General features: G+C 64.5%; 4 protein-coding genes across 9 annotated transcripts; 3 read left to right on the top strand and 1 right to left on the bottom strand.

Moving 5' to 3' along the window:
- The first annotated feature begins 98 nt into the window (after window positions 1–98).
- On the top strand, window positions 99–2,496 carry LRRC61 (leucine rich repeat containing 61). Its single transcript, XM_069006163.1, has 2 exons — window positions 99–125; window positions 937–2,496. The coding sequence occupies exon 2, from the start codon at window positions 952–954 to the stop codon at window positions 1,783–1,785; it is 834 nt and encodes a 277-aa protein (XP_068862264.1). The 5' UTR covers window positions 99–125; window positions 937–951; the 3' UTR covers window positions 1,786–2,496.
- Window positions 2,497–2,705: 209 nt separating this feature from the next.
- RARRES2 (retinoic acid receptor responder 2) lies at window positions 2,706–5,146 on the bottom strand. The gene is made up of 5 exons (XM_069006167.1): window positions 4,899–5,146; window positions 3,709–3,810; window positions 3,172–3,276; window positions 2,977–3,090; window positions 2,706–2,851 (listed from the first exon to the last, which is right to left on the bottom strand). The coding sequence occupies exons 1-4, from the start codon at window positions 5,070–5,072 to the stop codon at window positions 2,977–2,979; spliced, it is 495 nt and encodes a 164-aa protein (XP_068862268.1). The 5' UTR covers window positions 5,073–5,146; the 3' UTR covers window positions 2,706–2,851.
- A 1,468-nt stretch (window positions 5,147–6,614) lies between these two features.
- On the top strand, window positions 6,615–13,713 carry LOC138106102 (zinc finger protein 585A-like). The gene is made up of 5 exons (XM_069006137.1): window positions 6,615–6,699; window positions 7,647–7,814; window positions 8,514–8,622; window positions 8,941–9,054; window positions 9,595–13,713. The coding sequence occupies exons 2-5, from the start codon at window positions 7,791–7,793 to the stop codon at window positions 12,561–12,563; spliced, it is 3,216 nt and encodes a 1,071-aa protein (XP_068862238.1). The 5' UTR covers window positions 6,615–6,699; window positions 7,647–7,790; the 3' UTR covers window positions 12,564–13,713.
- Window positions 13,714–14,586: 873 nt separating this feature from the next.
- Window positions 14,587–17,838, top strand: LOC138106113 (zinc finger protein 707-like). 6 transcript variants are annotated; one of them, XM_069006158.1, is made up of 4 exons: window positions 14,587–14,598; window positions 14,863–14,998; window positions 15,506–15,601; window positions 15,766–17,838. In XM_069006158.1, exons 1-4 carry the CDS (start codon window positions 14,590–14,592, stop codon window positions 16,863–16,865), a joined length of 1,341 nt encoding a protein of 446 aa, XP_068862259.1. In that variant the 5' UTR covers window positions 14,587–14,589; the 3' UTR covers window positions 16,866–17,838. The 6 variants fall into 6 exon arrangements, with proteins under 6 accessions (XP_068862259.1, XP_068862258.1, XP_068862257.1 ...); XM_069006157.1 differs by having other exon boundaries at window positions 15,476–15,601; window positions 15,769–17,838; XM_069006156.1 differs by having other exon boundaries at window positions 15,476–15,601.
- Window positions 17,839–24,901: the final 7,063 nt, after the last annotated feature.

Genomic DNA, 24,901 nt, shown 5'->3' with positions numbered 1-24,901 from the left:
GGGGGGCGCGGGCACAGAGGAGGGGGCGCGGCCGGGGCGGTCACGCGTCCCGCCAGGCGGGGGCGGGGGCTCGTCCCCATGGCAACGGGGGGCGGGGCCTCGGGACGGCCGGGAGCCGCCGTGCGGTGAGAGCGGGGGGGGGGAGAGGGGGTTTGGGGGATTTCGGGGGGACCTGGGGGGTACCGGGGGGGCGCAGAGGGGCCGGTGGAATGTGGGGGCTCGGGGCGGGTCACGGGGGCACCGGGGGGGGGCCACAGAAGGGTCTGGGAGCACCGGGGGAGGGAACGGGGGGGGGTCTGAGATCGGGGGGCTGGGTGCTGGGGCAATGGGCGGTTCTGGGGTTTTAATGGGGGTACCGACGGGGAGAACGGGGAGGCCTGAGGGCACCGGCGGATGGAACAGGGTGGGTCTGGGGGTGTTGGGGGTCTGGGGGCTCTCCATGGGCTCTGGACCTGTTCCTGTGTCCCAGGTTCCCCCCAGATGTGCCCCATGCTTGTCCCCTGACCACCCAATGGCCTTTGGGTCCTACACGTGTCCTCACACCCCCAAGACCCGCCCAGATGTGTCCCACACATGTCCCTGCACCCCAGTTTCCCCCCAGATGGGTTCCACACGTGTCCCCACACCCCAGACCATCCCATAGCCACCGTGTCCCCCACAGACGTTTCCCAATGCCACTCCGAACCCCCTTCCCTGCTCAGGATTCCTCACGGGGATGTGAGGGGCGTGGGGAGGAGGACGTAACACCCCTGGATGTGCCCCACATCTCCTTGTGCTCCACACCCCCTCACACATGTCCCCTGTTCCCCCCAGATGTGCCCCATGTGTGTCCCTGTGCCCCACTCACACACCACACGTGTCCCCATACCCCAGAGTACCCCACGGGCCGCCCCGGGGGGTTCCCCAGTGCCACCCCCAGCCCCTTTGTGCCCCCAGGACCTCCCCGCGGGGATGGAGGGGCGCAGGGAGGAGGCGCCGGAGCCGGAGGTGTCGGAGGCGTCCGAGGAGGACGAGGAGGACGAGGAGGAGGAAGACGACGGCTCCGGGGTGCGGGTGACGCCGGCGCTGCTCAAGGCCACCACGGGCGAGTTCTCGCTGGAGTCCATCCTGCTGCTGCGGCTGCGCGGCCGCGGCATCGCCCACCTGGGCTGCCTGGCCGACTGCTCCAACCTGGAGTGGCTGGACCTGTCCGGCAACGCCATCGCGGGGCTGGCGCCGCTGGCCACGCTGCGCGCCCTGGCCGTGCTCAACCTGGCCGGCAACCGCGTGGCCAGCGTGGAGCCGCTGCGGGGCTGCCGCAGCCTGCGCCAGCTCAACCTGGCCGGGAACCGCCTGCGCAGCCTGCGCCAGCTGCGCTGCCTGCAGGGGCTGCGGCACCTGGAGAGCCTGCGGCTGCGGGACCCGCTGGGCAACCTGGGCAACCCCGTGTGCGCCACGCCCGCCTACCGCGCCGCGCTGGCCGCCATGCTGCCCGGCCTCAAGGCCATCGACGGGCAGCGCGTGGCCGGCCGCGGCAGCGAGCTGTTCCGCCTCTGCGGCGAGCTGGACGCCGCGCTGGACGCCGAGGCCGCGCCGGCCGCGCCCGCGGAGCCGCCGCAGCCGTGGGTGCAGGCCGGGTTCTGGGAGCCGCGGCCGCCGCGCCGCAGCGCCGTGCTGGAGGAGGCCACGCGGCAGCTGGGCCAGGCCCTGCGCGAGTGCCGCGAGCTCGGCCGCCGCGCCGACGACTCCATCGCCCAGGCCCAGCGCGCGCTCGGCCGCCGCCACCACGGCAACTTCGGCTTCTGAGCGCGGCAGGGCTGGGGGTGTCCGGAGGTGCCAGAGACCCTGGCACGGCCAGGAGACCCCCCGGAGGTGCCACAGCCTGGAGGCTTTGTGGTCTGAGCTGTGGGACCCCAAAGATGGGACTGGAGAACCCCCAAAGCCACCACAGCCCAAAGCCTTCATCATCTGAGCCACAGGACCCCAAAAATGGACCCAGGAGAACCCCCAGAGCCTGAGATGTGGGACCCCAAAATCAGGGCCGGGAGACCCCCGGAGCCATCACCAGCCCAGCTCCTTCATCTTCTGAACTGTGAGGCCCCAAAAGCAGGTCTAGGAGACCCTCAGTGCCACCACATCCCAACCTCTTCATTTTCTTAGCCATGGGACCCCGAAAATGGATCCAGGAAAACCCCCAGAGCCCACACTGTCGCCGTGAGACCCCCAGAGCCACCCCAAGCCCATCTCCTTCATCTTCTGAGCTGTGGAACCTCCACACTGGAACCAGGGTACCCCCAGAGCCACCACAGCCCACCCAGGACTATGGCACCTCCCCAGTGTCACCACAGCCCAGCACCTTCATCTTCTGAGCCACAGGACCCCCAAAACTGGGCTGGGAGACCCCCGGTGCCACCACAGCCCAGCACAGGATTCCCAGGGAACACCAGAGGAGCCATGGGACATCTCGGGGACAGGGGACATGGTGGCACCATGCATTAAACATGTCCCACCCTCCAGCGTCCCTGTGTCCTGCGGCCTTAGGGGTCTCTCCACTGCTCAGCCCGCACCCACCATGTCCCTGTCTTTCACCCCTGGGGACAACAGGTGACACAGGCAGTGGTGACATGGAGCCCACTCCCCACCCACCATGTCCCCATCCCTCATCCCTGGGGACAACAGGTGGGGGGTGACACGGGTGGTGGCAGAGGGGAATAAGAGCCGTGACAGCGGAGCCAGCACTGGGTTTACTGGGGAGCGGGGACAGGCAGGAGGGGGGGACACGTCCGGGACCCTCCTTGGTCACACGGTGCTGGGGGGTGACAAGCGGGGGAGGCCGGGACCGCCGTGGCAGCGTCCATCGGTGCCGTGGTGCCTGGAAAGGGGGCATGGAGTCGGGGCTGTGAGGGATCCCTGTGTCCCCCTGTCCCCCCCATCCCGGGGGGCTCTTCCAGCCATGTCCCCATCCCGGGGTGTCCCCAGGGGTGTCCCCGTACCCACCTAGGCTGGCAGGCCCCGGGAAAAGGCGAACATTCCGGGCAGGTACAGCGTGTCCCCACCTTTCCCGGCCTCCTCCACCGCCCGGCACTCGGCTTCGTCCCGCTGCCGGATCTCCTGTGGGCACAGCAGGGGCTGGCACGGGGCGGGGACACGGGGGGACACCGGGGGCACTGGGGGGCACCGGGGACACCTCACCTTGGCCGCCAGGTGGTGGCTGGGGCCGCAGTTGTGGTACTTGTCCAGCACTTTGGGGACGTCGCTGGTGTCAAACTTGTAGCAGGCCAGGCAGGTTGGCCTCCGCTGGGGACATGGTGGGATGTCACCCCCGCGACCCCTGTGGACCCCTCAGCACCAACCACCATCCCTTCTGTCCCACCCTGGCACCCATGGCAGCATGGTGGGAGAAAGGGGGCCTGGGGGAGGCTGAGGGGCCGTGTGACCCCTGGGATGGGACCCAAGGGAGGGGGGACACCCAGGGATGGGCCTAAGGGATGGAGGACATTCAGGGATGGGGCCCTATGGGGGAACGGGATGTGCCACAAGGGAGGGGGTCATCCCAGGATATGCCCCAAGGGAGTGGGGATGTGGCCCAACGGAGAGGGACACCTTGGAATGTGTCCTGAGGGAGGGGGCAACACTCCAGGATGGGCCCAAGGGAGACAGGAACTCCCTGGGATGTGCCCCAGGGTAGGAGGGACACCCCCAGGACACATCCCCAGGGTCGCCCCTCACCCGGCTCTCCAGCACCCGGCAGTGCCGCTGCGGCGCTCGCTTCCGACATGCCGTCTGTGCCAGGCCCAGCCGGAGCTGCACGAACGTCCCCGAGGGGTCCTCCTGTGGGAACGGGGGGTGGGAGGGCGTGGCAGGGCCCCGGAATCCCCCGGAGGGATCCTGACCTCTGGAGGGACTCCCAAACCCCACAGATTCCCAAGGAAATGCAGCCCCCAGGAAGACCCCAAACCCCAGGAGTGACCCAATCGCCCCCAGAGGGACCCCAAATCCTGGAGGACACCCTGAACCCCACAGACGCCAACCCCTGAGAGGGACCCCAAAGCCTCCATAGGAACCACAAATTCCAGGAGGGACCCTGAACCATGGGAGGGATCCTGAATCCCAGAGAACCTCCAGTAAACCCAGCCCAGGAATGACCCCAGGCTGGCTCCGAGATGGGCAAGTGGCCCAAAGTGGGGGGTCCCTGGAGTCCTGGCCCTTTCCAGACTCGGGACAGTGCTCCAGGGGCACCCCGGGATGGACCCGGTCCGGGGGGCACCGGGATCAGCTCGGATCCGTTAATGAATAACCGAGCTCAGCCTGGCCAGCAGGGCCAATCCCGGGGCACCCCTGGACACCCCAGTGCCCGCCTGTTCCCTTCAGGACACCCCAAGCCCCTCCCCATTCCTGTGGCCATCCCGGATCCCAATCCTGAACCCCGAATCTCAAATCCCAAACTCGCCTGCTTGATGACCCTGTCCATCTCCCATTCCTTCGGGGACACCCCGACCCGCTCCCCATTCCCTCTGGGACACCCCAATCCCCTCCTCAACCTTCTCTCTGCTCCTGCTGGGACACCCCAACACCCTCCCCATTCCCATGGTGATCCCGGATCTTGAACCCCAAATCTCGATCCCGATCCCGAATCCTGTTGCTCCCTTACTCGATGACCCCGTTCACCACCTACTCCCTGCAGGACACCTACCCTGACCCCCTCCCCGTTCTTGTGGCCATCGTGACCCCCCAGTCCCAAATCCCAATCCCAACCCCTGCTCCCCCCCTCGATGACCGCTTCCACTGCCCGCTCCCTCCTGGACACTCCGTCTCCCCATTCCCTCTGGGACACCCGCGCCCCTCCCCGACCCCTCCCCATTCCTGTGGCCATCCCGGCGCCCAAATCCCGGTTCCCGGTCCCGAATCCCGTTACTCACCCGCTCGATGACCCCGTCCACCTCCCGCTCCTTGAAGAGGAAATGCACATTGCTGCGCCCGTGGAAATATTCCAGCACATCCCGGACCACGCGCCGCTGGAGCGGGGACTGGCCCGCGGCCACCGCGGCCACCCCCAGGGCCAGCGGCAGCCACAGGGACACCGGGAGCCTCATCCCGCCGGGAACGGCCTCACGGATCCACGGGCCGCTGGCGTCGGGCTGGCATGAGCCGATTTCCTGGGATCTGCCCCCAAATCCGCCCCCGGGACGGCCCCGCGGGTGACCCCCCCCCCCCCCCACCCCGCGGGGCCCAGGAGGAGGGGCTGGAATGGGATGGAGGGAGAGACCCCGGGAATGGCGTCATGAGCTGCCGGGAATGACATCCTGCCCTCGGGAACACCCTCCGGCCCCCGGGAGCGGCTCCTGCTCCCCGGGAACAAACTCCAGCCACTCCAGAATGACATCCTACCCCCGGGAACAAAGTCTTGCCCTGGGAATGGGCTCCAGCACCTGGGAATGGACTCCTGCCTCCCGGGAATGAGCTCCTGCTCCTGGGAACAACCTCCAGTCCCCCGGAATGGCTTCATGTCCCAATGGGAATGACATCCTGCCCTCAGGAACCGGCTCCTGTCCTCGGGAGCAAAGCCTCCAGGAACGGGCTCCTGACTACCAGGAACGGGCTTGTGCTCCCCGGGAATGGCTCCTGCCCGCCGGGAATGTTGTCATGTCCCACTGAGAATGACATCCTGCCCCTGGGAACAAACTCCTGATACCGGCCATGGGCTCCTGTCTCCCGGGAATGGCTCCGGCCCCCGAGAATGGTGCGGTGTCCCCGGGAACGGGCTCCAGCCCCTGGGAGCAGCCTCCTGCTCTTCCCGGCTGTCCTTGTCCCGGGTGTCCCCTCCTGGCAGCAGGAGGGGGGGGGGAGGGAGGGGATGAAGGCCGGGGGAGGGGGACACAGGTGGCACCGGGGGGGGGGCACTGGGGAGGCACTGACGGAGCACTGGAGACACTGGGGAGTCACTGGGGGAAACTGGGGAGCAGTGGGGGACACCGGGGGGAACTGGGGAGTCACTGGGGAGAACTGGGGAGCAGTAGGGGACACTGGGGGTAATTGGGGAGTCACTGGGGGGAGCTGGGGGGAACTGTGGGGCTCTGGGGGTTACTGGGAGGAACTGGGGCTGTACTGGGGAGCACTGGGGGACACTGGGGGAAACTAGTGCTGTACTGGGGGCACTGGAGGACACTGGGGGGAACTGGGGAGCAGTGGGGGACACTGGGGGTAACTGGGGGGAACTGGAGGACACTGTGGGGCTCTGGGGGTTACTGGGAGGTACTGGGGAGGGCACTGGAAGGCATTGGGGCTGTACTGGGGAGCACTGGGGGGGGCACTGGGAGGCACTGCGGCTGTAATGGGGACACTGGGGGGGCACTGGGAGGCACTGCGGCTGTACTGGGGACACTGGGGGGGGCACTGGGAGGCACTGCGGCTGTACTGGGGACACTGGGGGGCACTGGGGGGGCACTGGGAGGCACTGCGGCTGTACTGGGGGCACTGGGGGGGCACTGGGAGGCACTGGGGGGCACTGGGGGGCACTGGGCGGGCGGGCCTTCTCCGGCCCCTCCCATCGCCTCACGGCTGTGCTGCCCGCGGCGCCGACAGGGGGCGCTGCCCCCGGCCCCGCCCCCCGACCCGGAACGGGGCGCGGCCGGATGCGGCCGTGGCTGTCACCATGACGTCACCAACGCGCTGACGTCATCGAACGCGTGACGTCATCGCGCCGTGGGGCAGCGGCCGCCCGTGAGTTTCCCGGGGAGGGGTCCTGGGGGATCGCGGTCACGTGACCCGGGGGGGCCGGGGGAGGGTTGGGGGCTCGGCGGGGTTCGGGGGTGCTTGGGGCGGGCACGGGGCCCTGCAGGGGTCTCAGGTTGTGTTTGGGGGTGTCGGGGGTGGGGGGACACACGTGGCAGCGGCGGGTTCGGGGCTTCCCCAGGAGGGGGCGGGTGCTGGGGGCGCACGGGGGTCCCTCCGAATCCCCCCGAGGTGCGGCCGGGACCGAGCAGAGCCGGGATCCCCGAGCGCCGGGAGCTGCCGCAGCAGCCGGCGGGGGCTCGGGGGAATCCGGCCCGGTGGCCCCGGGGCTGTTCCCGGCTCCCGGGGCTGTTCCTGGCTGATGAGGTGATTCCGTGCTGGGGCTATTCCCGAGCCCCAGGGCTGTTCCTGACTGCCAAGGCGAGGCTGTGCGGAGCCGTTCCCAGCTCCCGGGGCCATTCCGAGCAGGACGAGGCTGTGCCGGCGCTATTCCCGGCTCCCGGGGCCATTCCCGGTTCTCCCGGCGATGCTGTGCCGGGGCTGTTCCTGACTCCGGAGCCGTTCCCGGCTCCCGGGGCTGTTCCCGGCTGCACAAGCCGATGCCGTGCGGGGCCATTCCCTGCTCCCTGGTGGCGCAGGTCACTCCCGCTCGCTCCCATCTAATCCATCCCATCCCATCCCGAACTACAACTCCCAGCGTTCCCGAGCTCTCGCCGTCCACAGCCGGATCCGGCCCCGCTCGGCGCCTTCCGCACCCCAAATTCCGGGGGGAGGAGGAGGAGGACGGGGGGGCCGAGGCCGCCGGAGCCGCTCCGGGACTGCCGCGCTTCTCCGGCCTGGTTCCCGCCGTCCTTCCCGCTCCCACTCCCGCTGCCCTTCCCGTCCCCGTCCCCATTCCTACTCCCACTCACATTCCGGCTCTCCCGCTCTCCCAGGACCCCGCCGCGGCCATTTGAGGGAGTCAGTGGCGGAAGGAGACCAGGAAAAGGCTGGGAAGAGGCCGGGAAAGAGCCGGGAAGCAGCTGGGAAAGAGCTCTCGAAGAGACCGGGAAGGGGCCGGGAAGGGGCCCGGGGGAGCGATGTCCGCGGGGGGAGCGCCCCAGGTACGCGGGGGATTCCGGCGGAATTCCCGGGGGGATCCCCCGCTCCTCCACCCCCCCAGGACATTTGGGGGGATCCCGGCGGGAATTCCCGGGGCCGGGGGCTTTTTCGGTGATTTTTTTCTTCAACCCTTGGAGCCCTCCAAGAGTTTTTCTGGGAAATCGGCGCTTTGGGAAGTCCCGGAGCGCGGGGGGGCCGCCACCCCCCCCGGCCCTGCCTCCGCCGGGCTCCGGGAGTTGGGGCACACGAGAGGAATCCGGGAGGGCACGGGGGGCTTGGGGCGCGGTTCAGTGACCCCGGAAAAGCGGGAGCGGCTCCTCAGGAAAGGTTCCTCCCTCGGTGCGGATCCTGGCTGGAAAAGGAGCTGGATTGGGGGGTGGGCAGTGGGGCTGGGCCGACAGGGATCTGTTCTGGAGGAGCGGGGCTGGGCCTCTGTTTTGGGGGAACAAGGGTCTTGTTTGGGGAGCAGGGATCTGCTGGGGGAGCAGGGATTTGGTTTGGAGGGGTGGGGATCTAATTTGGGGGAGCAGGGATGTGGGCTCCATCCTGGAGCAAGGAACCCGGACCTCATATTTGGGATGCAGGAATAGGGGCATGATCCCTGCCCTTGGCCTGTGGCCAAACCCAGGGAAAGGTCCCCAAACATCCCAAAATGACCCAAATGGCCCCAAAATGCCGCTGAGCCGCTGCCCCCTCCCCAGCCCGCCCACGCCCTGGATTTGCTCCCGTATTCCCGGCTGAGCCCAGCGCCGCGGGCCGGATCCCAGCTGGATGCCGTTGGCGCCGAGATCCCATCGGATCCCTGCACAGGTGAGCGGGGGGGACACCCTGGAGTGGGGGCCGGCGTGGAATTTTCCGCACAGAGCTCGGTGCATTTTTGTGGGAACTTTGAACTGGGATGATGAAAGTGTTCTGGGGATTCCCGGGGATGGGAGAGGCTGCAGGAGGAACCCAGAGCCCAGGAATGGCTCCGTCCCACCTCACCTGGAGCCTGATTTTTGAGGGGCGGCTCCATCCCCCATTGCCAGAGCCCGGTTCTCCCAGGAGCGGCTCAGTCCCAGCTTCCCAGCTCTCCCAGTGGCAGCTCTGTCCCTGATCCCGGCTCTGCGGTGCCCTGTGTTCCCCCAGGGTACCGGTTCTTTAAGCCGGGGGGTTTGTTTGGGATGAAACCGCCAGAGGAGCCATTTGGAGCTGCGCGGACGGGCCCGGAGGATTCCAAGGCCATGGGCAGCCCCTGCGCTGGTGAGTCTGGCCCCGTGGGAATGGGGGAGCAGTGGGATCGGGGGGCTCAGGGGAAAAGATGGGCTGGGATGGTTTGGGGCTGTTCTGGGCCAGTTTAGAACTTTTTGGGGCCAGTTGCAGGCTGCTCTGAGCCAGTTTGGACCAGTTTAAACACCATTTTCAGCCATTTTGGGCCAGTTTTCAGTCATTTTGGGGCCATTCTGGGCCAGTTCACAGGCACTTATGACCAATTTATGGCAATTTTAAGCCACTTCTTGGCCATTGTGGGCCATTTTTGGCCAGTTTTGTGGGCCAGTTTTGGCCATTTTAGACCAGTTTGGACCATTTGGGGTGTCAAAAACCGGGGGGTTTGGGGTCCCTTTGGGGTGTCACAGACTGGGAGAGTCTTGGGGAGTTGAGGCTCTTTGGGGTGTCCCAGTTCCCCGTGGTTCAGCACTGAGGGGCCCACGAGGAAGGGGGGGCTGGACCCGGGTCCTCCCCGCTCGGGACAGCCTGGCATTCTCTGAGAGCCGGGATAACGCCGGGATCTCTCCGGTGCAGTGGAGCCCGGGCGGGTGAGCAAGGTGGAACCCGAGGAGAAGCCCGGGATCGGCGCTGGCTCCCTGGAGCTCTTTCCAGCCGCGGGCGGCAGCTCCGGCCGCTGGTTCCCTGGCGGGCAGCGCGGCCCCGAGTCCCCCCGGGACCCCCCGGCCCCCCGTGCCGGCTGCTGGGGGGCCCAGGGGGGCGTCCCCGGCCCCTTCCGCTGCGCCCAGTGCGGGAAGGGCTTCCGGCAGAAGCAGAGCCTGGTGACGCACGAGCGCATCCACACTGGGGAGAAGCCGTTCCGCTGCGGGGACTGCGGGAAGAGCTTCAGCCAGCGGCCCAACCTGTTGACGCACCGGCGCGTGCACACGGGCGAGCGGCCCTTCCCCTGCGCCCAGTGCGGCAAGAGCTTCTCGCAGAAGGCCAACCTGCTGGCGCACCAGCGCATCCACGGTGCCCACCCCGACGAGGGCAAGGCACGGGCGCGGGCGCCGGCGCGGGGCTGCGCCGAGGATGCGCCCTTCGTGTGCCCCGAGTGCGGGAAGAGCTTCCGGCAGAAGCCCAACCTCATCACGCACCGGCGCATCCACACGGGCGAGCGGCCCTTCTCCTGCTTCCTGTGCGGCCGCAGCTTCAACCAGAAAACCAACCTGGTGACGCACTACCGGGTGCACACAGGTGAGCGGCCCTTCGCCTGCGCCCAGTGCGGCAAGCGCTTCACCCAGAAAACCAACCTGGTCACGCACCAGAGCACCCACACCGACCTGCGCCCCTTCCCCTGCGCCCAGTGCCACAAGTGCTTCAAGGACAAGGTGTCCCTCAAGGCCCACCAGAAGACGCACATCCCCCGCCAGCGCCGCTGCCCCGCGCGCGGCCCGGCCCCCGCTGTGCCCTTCGGGGCCGCGCCCGCCCTGCTGCCCCCCGCGCCTGCCCCGCAGGACCCTGCCCCTTTTGCCCCGCTCCCGCCCGCCCCGAAGCCCCCCGAGGGCGCTGAGCTGTTCCCGTGCCCCGAGAAGGGCTTTCCCCCCCCGCCCCCGGGTGAGGCCCCCTTCCCCTGCGCCCACTGCGGCGACGGCTTCTGCCCCAAGGTGCCCCTGATGCGGCCCCCCGAGGCGCCTGCCGCGCCCTTTGCCCCTGGCCCCCCCCTCCTGGGGCCCCTGGGGGCGCAGCCGGGGCCGGGGGACGGTGCAGCCCCCCCGGAGAAGCCCTTCATCTGCAACCAGTGTGGGAACAGCTTCGGGCTCTGGCTTGCCCTCGTCGCCCACCAGAAGAGCCACGCGGGGCACAAGCCGTGCCCCGGGGCCCCCCCAGCTGAGCCGGGCGCCGAGCGGCCACCCGGGTCCCCCCCGGTGCGGGCGGGCGAGGGTCGGCCCTGGCCGTGCCCCGAGTGCGGGCGGGGCCTGGCGCAGTGCGAGCGGCTGCCGCGGCACGGGCACAGCCCCGGCGGGCGCGGCCCCTTCCGCTGCGACACCTGCGGCAAGCGCTTCAGCCTCAAAACCAACCTGGCCACCCACCAGCGCATCCACACAGGTGAGCGGCCCTTCACCTGCGGCGTCTGCGGCCGCCGCTTCAACCAGAAGGGCAACCTGGTGACGCACTACCGGGTGCACACGGGCGAGCGCCCCTTCGCCTGCGCCCAGTGCGGGAAGCGCTTCGCGCAGAAGCCCAACCTGCTGGCACACCAGAAGACGCACCTGGGCCGCCAGCCCTTCACCTGCCTCGAGTGCCCCAAGCGCTTCAAGAGCAAACTGTCCCTGCGGGTGCACCAGCGGGTGCACACCGGGACCCCCGGCCCCGCCTCCAGCGCCCTGGACCCCACTGGGAGCCCCTTCCCCTGTGGGCTCTGCGGGGAGGCCTGTGCGGAGCATGGGGGGCTCCGGCCAGGCCACGGCGGCGGCGAGCGGCCGCACACCTGTGCCGAGCAGCTGCACACCTGTGCCAAGTGCCCCCATGCCTGCACCGAGCATCCCCACGCTTGTGCCGAGCGTCCCCACGGCTGCGGCGAGCGGCTCCACACCTGCGCCGAGCAGCGCCGTGCGTGTGCGGAGCATCCTCACCCCTGTGCGGAGCGTCCTCACCCCTGTGCGGAGCATCCTCACGCCTGCGAGCGACCCCACACCTGCGGGCAGCCACACCCCTGCGCTGAGCGGCCACACCCCTGCGCTGAGTGTCCCCACCCCTGCGAGCAGCCCCACGCCTGCACCAAGCGGCCCCACACGTGTGAGCAGCCTCACGCCTGTGCCGAGTGTCCGCACGCCTGCGCCGAGCATCCTCACCCCTGTGCCGAGCATCCTCACCCCTGCGAGCGGCCCCACCCTTGTGAGCGACCCCACGGCTGCGCCGAGCAGCCCCACGCGTGTGCCGAGTGTCCCCACGCGTGTGCCGAGTGTCCCCACGGCTGCGCCGAGCGGCCCCACGCGTGCGCCGAGTGCGGGAAGCGGTTCCGGCAGAAGGTGAACCTGGCCGTGCACCTGCGGACGCACACCGGGGAGCGGCCGTTCCGCTGCGCCGACTGCGGCAAGGGCTTCAGCCAGAAGGCTCACCTGCTGCGGCACCGCCGCACCCACGGCGCCGGCCTGGCCCCGCCCTGCGCCGCCGGGGACCCGCTGGCCAAGGGCCCCGAGCCCCCCGCGCTGCTGCTGCCGCCGTGCTCCCGCGGGGCCCCCCCGGCGCGCCCCGACAGCCCCACGGGCGCCGCCGACATCCTCCTGCAGCTGATGCAGGACGAGCCCCCCCCCGGCCCCGGCGCCGCCCCGGTGCCCCCCTGCAAGTGCCCCGGGGGGGGCCCGAGCCCCCGGGCGCCGGGGCTGCCCCACCCGTGCTGCTGCGCCGCCTGCCTGGCCCCCCGCCCGCCCGAGCCCCCCCGCGGGCAGCTCTGGCCCAAGGCCGGGGGCTGCGCTCGGGCCTTCGAGGAGAAGCGGGTGCCGGGAGCGCCGGAGCGGGAGTGCGGTGAGGAGAAACCGGCCCCGTGTCCCCGCTGCCTGTGACCCCCACGCTGGGACCTACGCTGAGACCCCCGCACCAGGACCCCCACCCTGCCCCACCTGCCTGTGATCCCCCGCACTGGAACCCTCACCAAGACCCTCCCCGGCAAGGGCCGGCCCTCGGCTCCTGCGCTCACCCACAGCGAACCTGGTGCAGGATGGAGTCGGGGGGACGGAGCCAAAGGAATGGGGCCGAGGGGACAGAGCCAAAGCGATGGAGCCGAGGGGTTGGTGCCAAGGTGACACCGCCAGCCAGATTCAGCACTGGGACTTGGAGGAGCCTCCAGCAGGGGCCGATGGGGCAAAGCAGAACTCCGGACTGAGACACGGCGCGTTTCTGGCTTGGGAAGACACCAGAGGTGTGCAGGGGACAGTGCTGGACCCGATCTGTCATGTTGGCTCCAGCCACACAGACCAGGAAGAGCTAGACACAGTGGAGTTGCACCCACTGGAGCCAGACATGGGACAAGAGGGGGCCCCCAAGGGCTCCCTGTGCCTCCAGAACCTTCCATCCTGCTTCGGACTGGCTGGCATTCCCTAAGGACACGGTTGGGATGGGAGTGTGGGGCCCTTCCTGCTGCGGGCTGACCTCCTGGGATCCCCAGTGCAGCTCCATGCGGAGGAGTTGGGAGCGCACCGGGAAAGCAGCCAGGAAAAGGGCCTGGAGGGGCTCAGCTCTGCTTCCAGAAGGGCCCCGGAGATGCCTCCGGTGCCGGGGGCATGGGGGGGGGGGCAGCTTGTGCTTCTGCTTGCTCTGGATAACTGCACGCTTTGGGACTCAATATTCCGGATTTGGGATGGGTGATGCCGGGTGGCTGCTGGAGCCGGAGGTGGTGGGGGGGCCTGTGCGGGGTTCCAGCGGCACGGAGGGCACGGGGTGCTTTGCTGGGATTTGCTTGGTGTTTCCATGTCCCCCCCGATGTGACAGAGCCGGGGATCCATGGTTTTGGGCAGAGCTTCTGCCACAGACACCACAGGGAGCTGCCATTGCTTCATCCCAAAGGGAATCGGGTCTTCTGACGGGACCAACACCAGGACAGCCACCGCTGGAGCCCCGGCCGGGTGGGGGGTCCCACTGCAGTCCCCCTCCCCCAGCTCTGCTCTCTGCAATTCTATTTTTTGAGGTTATTTAAAATAAAAGCTTCTGATGGCTCTGGGGCTCCCCGTGCTCTCTCTGGGGCTGGGGGGAACACAGGGGCCTCTCTGGAGCTGCAGTCCTGGCCTGAGCCCCGGGAAAGGCTCTGCCCCCCAGCCCTTCACCAAGGGGCCACCAGGACAGTGACTGTGCCAGGACCTTCCAACGTGCTCTGCAACCACCAAACCTCACCTGGACACCAGGTGAGAGCTCAGGATGAGGCTGGCCACCAAGCCGACCCCAGGGTCACGGTCACATCCACGGGGGTGGCACCAACGCCTCCAGTGCTCCTGGGGACAGATGGGGGGGTCTCACACTGGGGCTCTCACTGGGGGGACCCAGTGGGACACAGACACCCTGTGCTACAAGCCAGGCATGTGGCTGAGCTCCCCTACCCTGGCTGGGGACACCCGGTGCCACCCCGGCTGAGTTCTGGGAGGTTCGGGCACAGGGGCTGCAGGGGCAGGAGCCGGGGGCTCCAGGTGTTCCTGTCCTGGGGTGGACACGCGGTGTGGGACCCTTCCAGTGCGAGACCCTCTGGTGCGGGGGCTCCCAGATCCCCGGAGTCACCAGGCTGGTTCCTCGGGATTTGGCGGGGGTGGTCTTGGAGGGGGGGCGTATGCCCGAGCAGCCCCGTTTGGGGGGCGGGTGACGCTAGCGGGGTGGGTGATCGTGGCCGGAGCGGGGCCAGATCCCGGGCCCACCGGGCACTGGGAAGGAGCCAGATCCCAGCACCCACCGGTGCAGCCGCCGCCGCCCCACCAGCAGAATTCCCCCGCCTGGCCCGGGGACCCCTCGGTACCCCCAACACCCGGTTCCGGTGCTCTTCCCCCCCGCCCGGTGCCGCCCCCCAGCCCAGCCCCTTCCGCCGCCGCCATCGGGCCCCGCCCGGCGATGCAGCGGGTGAGCCCGGGGCGTGCCCGCGGGGCTCCGGGGGTGCTGCAGCCGCAGTGTCCCGGTGGAGGGCCCGGGCCCTGGGCGGGGGAGGGGTTCCGGGGGTCCCTGCGGACGGGTGGCGGGGTTGGGCGGGGCTGTCCCGGTCGGGATTAGCGGGGGGGGTCGGGCACCCAGAGCCCGGGGGGTGCTGCAGCCCCGGGTGACCCCCTTGGGGTGCCCGGCGAGGGGCGGTGCCGCCGGCCCCCCTGAGCCCCGCGCTGTCCCTGCCAGGGGGTGCTCCCCGAGGTGACATTCGAGGAAGTGGCCGTGTATTTCTCCCCCGAGGAGTGGGCGGAGTTGGCGCCCTGGCAGCGGGCCCTGCACCGAGAGGTTATGGGCGACAACTACGACCTGGTGACCAGCCTGGGTGAGGGGACGGGGGCGTGGAGCTGGGGGTCCCACGGGGCTCGGGGTGCCGTGGGGCTGCGGGTGCCCGGGGCAGGGGGTGCCACAGGGCTGGGAGTGCCATGGGGCTGGGGACACAACTGAAGGCTGAACTGGGGGTCCGGCGGCTGAGCCGGGGGTCTGGGGGCTCAGTTGGGGGGGGGTTCAGAGGCTCAGCCAGGGGTCTGGGTACGTGGCTGGGGGTCCATAAGCTCAGCTGGGGGTTCTGAGGCCAAGCTGTGGGTGTGGAGGCCGAGGTGGGGGCCCGCAGCCCGATTGCCCCACAGAGCTCACCTTCATCTCTCCGTGCAGAGTGGGGCTCCAGATGTGTCCCGGGTGTGAGGAATGATGGTACCAGGTAGCCTGGCCCCGCTGTTCCCCTGTCCTGCTGCGCCCGCACCCCCAGCACAGCCCCCCGGCCTGGTGACGGTTCCCTGGTGACACTCCCCATGCCTTGCAGGGGACACTGAGAGTCCTTCCTCCCACACAGACCCCAACTCCAAGTTCACCCACATGAAGGAGGAGTCACACGGGGGGGTTCCCTGCGCTGGGGAGCACGGCAGAGCTCCCGACACCGCCGACAGCTGTGAGTGACTGGGGACACCCTATGGGGCTGGGGGGCTGGCCCTGGACAGAGGCCCTGTCTGACACCCCCTGGACTGGGTTGGGAGTCTCCCCACGGTGTCACAGGGGTGGGCATGCGGCCGGCGGTGGGTCCAGGACTCTCCCACGGTGACACTCTGTTCCCAGCAGGTGCCTGGAGCGGTTCTGACAGCAAGGACGACGCCGGGGGACGCTGGGAATTGGGATCCGATGTCCCCCGCTCTGGCTGGCGTGACTCCGAGCTGGGGGGCTGCGCCAGGGCCCTTTCCCGGGAGGTGCCGGCGGCGTCGGGGCCCCTCATCGCCGGCACCCGCGGGCTGAGCTTCGGGCCTGAGGCCGCGCTCCGGGCGCACCCGGGCCGGCCGTACCTGTGCGGCACCTGCGGCAAATCCTTCCGGCACCGCCGCAGCCTCCTGGCGCACAAGAAGCTGCGGGGGGGAAACCGGGCCCGGCACGGCTGCGCCGACTGCAGCCGCACCTTCTGCCTGCGCGGGGACCTGCTGCGGCACCGCGACACGCACCGGGCGCTGCCCCGGGGCCACCGGCTGTTGGCGGGCGCGGCGGGGCCGGGCGAGGAGCGGCCCTTCGTGTGCCGGCGCTGCGGGCGCAGCTTCAGCTGGAGGGAGAGCCTGGAGGTGCATCTGCGGGAGCACCGCGCCCCCGAGCGCGCCCACCCCTGTCCCGAGTGCGGCCGCGTCTTCTCCCGCCGCGAGTACCTCCGGCTGCACCGCCGGGCGCACTCCGGCCAGCGGCCCTTCCCCTGCGCCCGCTGCGGCCGCGCCTTCGCCTCCCGGGCCAACCTCAGCACGCACCGGAGAACGCGCCGGCGCTGCCGCCCCCGCAACCTGGAGCCCCGCGGGGACGGGGACCCGCCTGGGGACAGAGATAGGGACCCCCGCGGGGACGGGGACCCGCCTGGGGACAGAGATAGGGACCCCCGCGGGGACGGGAACCCACTCAGGGACAGGGATAGGGACCCCCGCGGGGACGGGGACCCACTCAGGGACAGGGATAGGGACCCCCGTGAGGACGGGGACCCACTCAGGGATAGGGTTAAGGAGCTCCGCGGGGATGGGGACCCGCTCCGGGACAGGGACCTGCTCAAGGGCAGGCACCCCCGCGGGGATGGGGGCATGCTTGGGGACAGGGAGCCCCTCGGGCACAGGGACCTGCTCAGGGCCGGGGAACCCCTCGGGGTCAGGGACCCCTGCAGGCACAGGGACCTCCCAGCGGGTGACCAGCAGTAGCCGCGGGACTGGGGTTGTGCCGGTGCTCCGATGGATGTGACCTCGCCGGTGCCGCGGCTTCCCCGGGGCACCCCTGGAGCCACGAGCCCCTGGAGGCTTCTGAAAGCCAGAGACTTCTCCGTGTCCCTTTAGACCTTGGGAAATCCCTCCAGCATGTGTTTACATGTTCCCTTTGGATCTTAAAGTATCTGGGATGTTGCCCCACGTCCCTTTGGACCTTGGAAAATCCCTCTGGGAGTTTCTCCGTGCCCGTTTTGCACCTTGGAAAATCTCTCCAGGACATTTCTCCGTGTCCCTTTGGACCTTGAAGTGCCTTTGGACCTTGAAATGCCCTCCAGTGCGCTTCCCAGTTCTTCCAGACCCTGGAAAATCCCTCTGGGATGTTTCTCCATGTTACCTTCGCACCTGAGAAAATCCCCCAGGGATGCTTCTCCGTGTGCCTTGTGACCTTGGAGTATCTTTGGACCTTGCAAAATCCCTCTGGGATATTTCTCCATGTTCTCTTCAGACACTGAAGTGCCTTTGGACCCTGCAATGTCCCTTCAGGGCATTTCCCAGTCCGTGCCAGTGCCACCAGTGCCCTGCCCCGTGTCTGTATTTAAAGCCAGCAGTTTCTTTAACTCAATTTATTTTATTTTTTTAAAATTTATTATTCTTTTCTATTCTTTCTGTTTTAATTAACTCTGTTTAAGTTACTCCAGTTATTCTCTTCTTAGTCCAGTTCTCCTACTCCATTCTGTTCTTCCTATTCCATTTAATTCTATTTATTTCTATTCTATTTATTCTTTTTAATTATGAGGAAGGGCAGGGAGGGAGAAAGAGGAAGAAGGAAGGGAGGGAGGGAGGAAGGAAGGAGACTCCTCTGGCGTCTTTGTCATGGTTGAAGCATGACAGGGCTCTTGTGACAGCAGGAGCCACCTCGTGTCCCCCCAGTGTCCCCCCTCCCCCAAATAAACAAGCGCCAAAAATCTGAGTTAATGTCGAAATGAGTAAAAAATGCCAATGAGGCTCTGAGGGGGGGGACCCACCGGGGGGGGCACCTGCAGCCCCACAGCCACTCCCAGTATGGCCCAATCTGTACAGGGGAACCCCACAGCTGCTCCCAGTATGGGAATTTCCCTTCCTTCCCAGTAAGCTGGAGGCTGCTCCACACTGGGAGCACTGGGAATGTCCCCCCAGCCGGATGTAGCCGAGCAGGGGGACAGATGGTGTCATTCCCATGGGAATGGGGACAGACTCCCCACACTCACTCCATCTGCCCGCAGAGCTGGGAGGGAGAACGGGACGTGCTGGGGAAACTGGGACACCACGGAATCAGGGAATCGCTGAGACAGGAAAGCCCCCAGACGCCCGCAGTTCACCCGTCCCCCAAGGCCACCACTGACGATGTCCCCAAGTGCCGCATCCACACGGCTTTTAAACCCCCCTGGGCTGGACAGCCCTTTCCAGGAGGAATATTCCCCAAATATTCCCCAAATCCTACCTAATGCCCTTCTGGTGCCACCTGAGGCTGTTCCCAGCATTCCCAGCCCTGCGCTCCGTGGCGGTGTCACCTCCCTGCCACCCCCGGCTGTGACAACGCCGCGGCCCCGGTGGCTTTTTTGGGATGTCCCAATTCAACGTGCTGGGAGCACACGTGGAGGAGCCGCCGGAATTGGGGTCGGCAGGACGGGACGCGGCGGGGGAGGGGCTGGGCTGAGTCCTTTGTGCTCGGGACTCAAATAACCAGGAAAAATCCCCAAATTTCATCTTCTCTTTTTTTTTTTTTTTTTCCCCTTTCAGATGAAATCACGAGGCCGGGAGATATTTTCCCAATTAAATTCCTGAAATTAGACCAGAGCCGGGAGCGTGGGGGGGGGTGTGTGTGGGGTGGAATGCTGAGGTGTCCTCAAGGATGTGAGTTTTTGGGACTAAATCTCCTTGGTGCTTAAAAATACGGGAATTCCATCCCTGGAACTGAGCTCCGGAGGAAGGGAGAGGCTGGATGTGGCTCATCCTGGCACCCGGAGGAGCCTCAGGACGGGATTGAGGTCCAGAAGGACATTTCCTCCCGTTTTCCCACATCCTCAGGGGTCACATGGTGTCTCTGCCCCCACAGCAGCTTTCCTAAGGGAAATCCAGTTCTAAGGAAAAACCAGCTGCGTTACCAAAACTCAGTGAAAATAAAACTCCTTAACACCAGGGTAGCATTAAGATGCAGGAATTCTGCTGCCTTGGTGTCAAGGAGTTTTATTTTTACCGATTTCTGGTAACAGTTTTGGCACCTGGACTGGAGCTACTCCTGAATTTCAACGGATCTGAGGGACCGCGGGACCTCGAGGGATTCTCGGGGAGAAGCTGAGACCCCCAGGCCACAGGAAACGGGAGCAGGACCCCTGGGAAGACCAAGGCATCCTTCCCTTTAAAGGGGTGAAGGCACAGCAAAGGCTCCCCAGGGTGGGGTTTAAAGGTCCCGAAGGCGGGGACAGGGAAGGGTTAGGGTCCCTTCTGGGAGGTCCTAAATTGGGATGGGTTTGGAATGCCCCGTTTTGGAATGCTCCTAAACTGGAATAGGTTTGGAATGCCACACGGTTTAAACGGGAAGCGGTTCACGTGGTGAAAGGGGGGATTCTGGAGAGAATTCCCCCTGGGATGCCCATTAAAGCTCAGGGGGATACTGGGGGAGGACCCCCTCACTGGGAAACAAGGGGTTGAGATCTGTGGCTGAATTTATAAAGAAAGGGGACCCTGGAAAACAGAGTGTCCCCAGGCCAGGGGAAACCAGACAGGAACCCCAAACCCGGCTCTCCAAACCATCAAGTTCCTGAGATGGAGATGAAGAATCCCCTGATGGGGACTGGGGGAATCATCCTCAGCTGAGCCCCTGGTTTTAATTGCCAGGGAAGGAAAAGGCAAATTTTTAATTAATGCAGGAGGAACTGCTGAATTCCTGCAGAGCAAAACTGAGCTAGGAACCTGTTGTGGGTGTGGCAGGGAGGAAGGGGACCAGGCCTCTGTTACAACCACTGCCATTTGAATTAAGGAAACACTGGGGGACACACGAATTTTTGTACCTGCTCAGTGCCCAATCCCCTGGCTGGGGAGAGATTTGTTTGGAAAATTGGATGCTCAAAAACTTTCCTGGATGGGGAAATACAAATTCCAGCACCTGAATCACAAGCCATTGAGGCAAAGATTTTTATGTTACAGGGATCAAATGAGGCGAAAGAAATCCCAGGGGATGTAGGGAACGCTGTAACCCCACTGGCGTGGGCCCCGAGGTGCCCCGGTGATCAAAGGTGGCCAAACTGGTGAGGATCCCTCCCAAACCTGAAGCCAGCCAGGGAAGGCAAACACAATGTTCTATGGAGGGGGAGGCAAGGGAAACATCGGAAAAGCTTATAAAACTTCATTTTGAATGTGGGTTATGGAAAGAGTGTGGGTCAGAGCATAACACAGCAGTGCTGGGGAACGGAGACCAGCGCAGATTTAAGGGCCATTTATAAAATAGGCCCGGATGTTCATCCAGGCAGAGCTGAATCGTGCACGGCCCCGGCAGTGCTGAGGGGACTCAAAGGGCTCGCTGTGCTCTCTCCCAAGGTGCCTGTTCCTGTAACACCTCTGGACACGAGAGTGAGGAACGGGTTGCTTTGGAGTGGGAGAATCCAGCATTTCCCAAGCAGTTGGACAATGAAAGTAAAGGATGAGCCAGATGCTCGAGAATGGTGGGAACTGCGGGGGTTTGAACCCGGGAAGCACAAAAGCTGCTCTGTGCCCCACATGGAACAAAGAGCAGGACACTGGATGCCACCAGCAGGATGCTGGAATACCAGGGTGCCCCACTGGAGCAGGACAATGATGAGCTTTAGGTAAGCCCTGTTTGAACCCGGCCGGCTTTCCCCAGGCTCCTGTGAAGCACAAAGTAGAAATCGGTCAAAATCCTGCAAAAGGCAAAAGAAGTGGCCGCGGCGCCCTTGTGAAGCCCATAGGAGTCCCCAGTAATTCCAGGGAATCACTGAGCTGACAAAGCAGCTCGAGAGGCTGCTGAGGAAGGGAGCCGTGCACTAATCCCTGGAAAAGAGCGGAACGTCCTGGAACAACCCCAAATATCGGTGATCAGGACAGGCAGTCAGCCCCGTCATTGGGAGCCTCAGAAAATCCCATCAGCTGATTGGTAACCTCGCGTGGGCAGGTAACTGCCTCCAGAATTAATGGATAACGGAACTAAACCATCAGGAAACACATTGGGAAATAGAGAATAGAGTGATCCATTTGCAAAAGAATATAGTCAGCACAAAAATGACAGAAATTAATGGGTCAGTCGTTGAAAAATGGGATTTGTTTGCAAAACAATCCCAAGGAAGGCAGAAGGCCGCCTCCAGGGCTGGTAAAACGGGAATTCCCCAGGGGATTATTGGCAAATTGATTTTGCAGAAGCGCCCAGGCAGACGGGGGACTGGCGCGTTTTGGTGTTGGGAGATGGCCAGAGACTCCCCCATGTCGCACTGACACGGCAAGGGAAGGCGCGGAAGTTCCTCTGAAATCAATATTTAATTGCACTGGGACTGACTCTTCTGAGTCTTGTGAGATGCCTGGTTATCAACAGATCCTCGGGACTGTTTATTCCGGGAAAATCAATGAGTCTGTCTGTGAAATACGGTATCTGAACAGGAGCCTCTGTGGTGTTCAGCACACAAAACAACCGGGAGGAGAAATCCCCTCGTGCATCCGGCCGGATAAAGAATTCCTGCTCTTTAATGCCGCATTGGTGTGAAGGAGTTTCATTTTACAGGTTTTTGGTAATAAAACGATGCCACGGGGGCAATAAAAATCTGGCCATGAATCAGGCGAATTGAAATCCAGTCAGCTTTAGTGCGGCGGGGATTTGGGTGGACAGCAGAGTTAAAATCCCCAGAGCAAACGTTATCTGCGATGTTGATAAGGGTCACTCCTGCTCCCTCAGGGTCACCCCTGGCTCTATCAGGTCATTCCTGGCTCCGGGAGGAGGAGATCTGTTCATCTGACCTCTGAAAGCCGCCCAGACGCTGCGCCCCGCTCCCGGAGTGTGGCAGCGCCGGGGTTTGTTACGGCACAGAACCAAACTCCTGGAGCTGCGGCTGATTCTGCTTTTCCAGCAGCTGCAGAATTAAACATTGCGAGCTCACAGCCCGGATGCCGCGGCTGAGCTGATTTACACCTCCGAGTCCCTCATCCGGCCGGCTTCTCTCAGGCGGCTGAGTAACAGCGCTTTGCTGCGGCGCAGAGCAGCGGAGACCCCCGGAAAACGGGGAGGGTTTGCGTTGTTTTCTTCTCCCGGCAGCGCCAGCACTCCCCAGGCACCGAAAATGGAACCGGGGAGCTGGGAGTGGGGCGGCTGCCGGAGGGTTTCAGTGAGAAAACCCAGAGCCAGATGCGATCACCGCTTTTAAGCGCTTTTAGTGACTTCTGCGGTTTTACACAGGAACTGAATCAACGCCCCAGGGATTGTTCCTTCTTTTTGTTTCTAATAAAGATCCGTCTGTCGCAGGTCGAACTTTCACTTTTTTTTTCACAGGAGCCTTTCACAGGAACAGAAACCGATGGGGCTTTTAACCGCCCCCATAACCGCTTGTGTTATCACTTTATTGGGTTTGGTGATTTGTTTGTGTTTTCACCGAGAGCAACTTGTGGGGAGACCAAATATTAACAGGATAATGTAAACCAAATCATTTTATATGGGGTGGGTTTTTTGGTTTTGCAGATTTTATTTTGTCTTTTTGCTGAAAAAGAGTAACGTGAGAACAACTTTTATCTTCTGGATTTATACTTTTGTTTCAACCAACTGAGAATCAGAAAATCCAGCCAAACTGGGAGTTGGCGCAAGAATTGATGCATATTTAGGATCGCGCAAATATGTGTTAACCTTCCTAGTCCTGCCCAGAGGGCTTTAAATTTATGATTATTTGGGTAATTTAAAAAAAGATTTTAGTGAGTGAACGGAATGATTTTAACAAAACAAGAGAAAATACCAAATGGGGAATGGATAAAATGCAGAAAAGCCTTTTAGCAACTCTCAAGTCCTGTAACCATTTTTGGAAACACTTGTACTCCCACTAGAACGTGTCTGATGAACAGCTGGGTTTTCTGCCATGTGTCCTGAGAAAGGATCTTAATTTTACCTCACTTCTATCTTTTCTAATTAGCATGGTGATTATAGCACTGCTCTGCAGCACACGTTTCTGAATTGTGGGTGCAATTCACTGCAGCAGGATTGTAAAGGAATGGGACGGGGCAATTGAATTAGAATTTAATTTTAAATTAAATTAATTTTTAAATGAAATTAAAAAATAAAGGGGGGAAAGCAAAACTCAGTTTGAAAAGGAAATAATTTTATTTATCATCCCGACAACAGTAAAGCCACGGTTTTTGTTTTGTGTCAAAATTAAATCACAGCGTGATCTCTGACCCCTGGAGAGCAGAGGCCTGAAGCAAAAATGTGTTTGTTTGAAAATATTTTATATGAAAACGTTTTGTATTTTGTATGAGAACTTTTGTACACAAAAAATTTCCATATTGGACTCACATCCCACGGACACAGAGCTGTGAAACCTTTCACAGCCCCTGAGCCCCTCACAGCCTCCTGAACCCCTCACAGCCCCCTGAACCTCTCACACCCCCTGAGTCCCTCACAGCCCCCTGAACCTCTCACACCTCCTGAGCCCCTCACAGCCCCTGAGTCCCTCACAGCCCCTGAGTCCCTCACACCTTCCTGAATTCCTCACACCCCCTGAGCCCCTCACACCCCCTGAGGCCCTCACACCCCCTGAGGCCCTCACACCCCCCTGAGCCTCTCACAGCCCCTGAACCCCTCACACCCCCTGAAACCCTCACACCCCCTGAGCCCCTCACAGCCCCTGAGTCCCTCACACCCCCTGAGCCCCTCACACCCCCTGAACCCCTCACACCCCCTGAACCCCTCACACCTCCTGAGCCCGTCACAGCCCCCTGAACCCCTCACAGCCCCTGAACCCCTCACACTCCCTGAGCCCCTCACAGCCCCTGAACCCCTCACAGCCCCTGAACCCCTCACACCCCCTGAGCCCCTCACAGCCCCTGAACCCCTCACCCCCCCTGAGCCCCTCACACCCCCTGAGCCCCTCACACCCCCTGAACCCCTCACACCCCCTGAGCCCCTCACAGCCCCTGAACCCCTCACACCCCCTGAGCCCCTCACACCCCCTGAACCCCTCACACCCCCTGAGCCCCTCACAGCCCCTGAGCCCCTCACACCCCCTGAGCCCCTCACAGCCCCTGAGCCCCTCACAGCCCCTGAACCCCTCACACCCCCTGAGCCCCTCACACCCCCTGAGCCCCTCACAGCCCCTGAGCCTCTCACAGCCCCTGAGCCTCTCACAGCCCCTGAGCCCCTCACAGCCCCTGAGCCTCTCACAGCCCCTGAACCCCTCACAGCCCCTGAGCCCCTCACACCCCCTGAGCCCCTCACACCCCCTGAGCCCCTCACAGCCCCTGAACCTCTCACAGCCCCTGAACCCCTCATACCCCCTGAGCCCCTCACACTCCCCAGAACCCCTCACATCCCCTGAGTCCCTCACACCTTCCTGAATTCCTCACACCCCCTGAGGCCCTCACACCCCCTGAACCCCTCACAGCCTCCTGAACCCCTCACACCCCCCTGAGCCCCTCACACCGTCCTGAGTCCCTCACACCCCCCTGAGCCTCTCACAGCCCCCTGAACCCCTCACACCCCCTGAACCCCTCACACCCCCTGAGCCTCTCACACCCCCCTGAGCCCCTCACACCCTCCTGAGTCCCACACCCCCCTCAGCCCCTCACACCCCCTGAACCCCTCACAGCCCCTGCACCCCTCACACCCCTGAGCCCCTCACACCCCCTGAGCCCCTCACACCCCCTGAGCCCCTCACAGCCCCTGAACCTCTCACAGCCCCTGAGCCCCTCACACCCCCTGAGCCCCTCACAGCCCCTGAGCCCCTCACAGCCCCTGAGCCTCTCACAGCCCCTGAACCCCTCACACCCCCTGAACCCCTCACACCTCCTGA

The sequence above is a fragment of the Aphelocoma coerulescens genome, chromosome 2 (genome assembly GCF_041296385.1).
Source record: "Aphelocoma coerulescens isolate FSJ_1873_10779 chromosome 2, UR_Acoe_1.0, whole genome shotgun sequence".
Classification (NCBI taxonomy): domain Eukaryota; kingdom Metazoa; phylum Chordata; class Aves; order Passeriformes; family Corvidae; genus Aphelocoma; species Aphelocoma coerulescens.
Note: the sequence above shows the minus strand (reverse complement) of the source record. Positions and strands in the feature narration are given on the sequence as shown.

Coding starts and splice junctions, on each gene's coding strand:
- LRRC61 (XM_069006163.1), top strand. CDS start 952: ATGGAGGGGCGCAGGGAGGAGGCGCCGGAGCCGGAGGTGTCGGAGGCG.
- RARRES2 (XM_069006167.1), bottom strand. CDS start 5,072: ATGAGGCTCCCGGTGTCCCTGTGGCTGCCGCTGGCCCTGGGGGTGGCC. Junction 3,811..4,898: donor TGGACGGGGTCATCGAGCGG/GTGAGTAACGGG, acceptor CCGTTCCCACAG/GAGGACCCCTCGGGGACGTT. Junction 3,091..3,171: donor GCCACCACCTGGCGGCCAAG/GTGAGGTGTCCC, acceptor CTGTGCCCACAG/GAGATCCGGCAGCGGGACGA.
- LOC138106102 (XM_069006137.1), top strand. CDS start 7,791: ATGTCCGCGGGGGGAGCGCCCCAG. Junction 7,815..8,513: donor CCGCGGGGGGAGCGCCCCAG/GTACGCGGGGGA, acceptor CCCCCTCCCCAG/CCCGCCCACGCCCTGGATTT. Junction 9,055..9,594: donor CATGGGCAGCCCCTGCGCTG/GTGAGTCTGGCC, acceptor TCTCCGGTGCAG/TGGAGCCCGGGCGGGTGAGC.
- LOC138106113 (XM_069006156.1), top strand. Junction 14,999..15,475: donor CGACCTGGTGACCAGCCTGG/GTGAGGGGACGG, acceptor CATGCCTTGCAG/GGGACACTGAGAGTCCTTCC. Junction 15,602..15,765: donor TCCCGACACCGCCGACAGCT/GTGAGTGACTGG, acceptor CTCTGTTCCCAG/CAGGTGCCTGGAGCGGTTCT.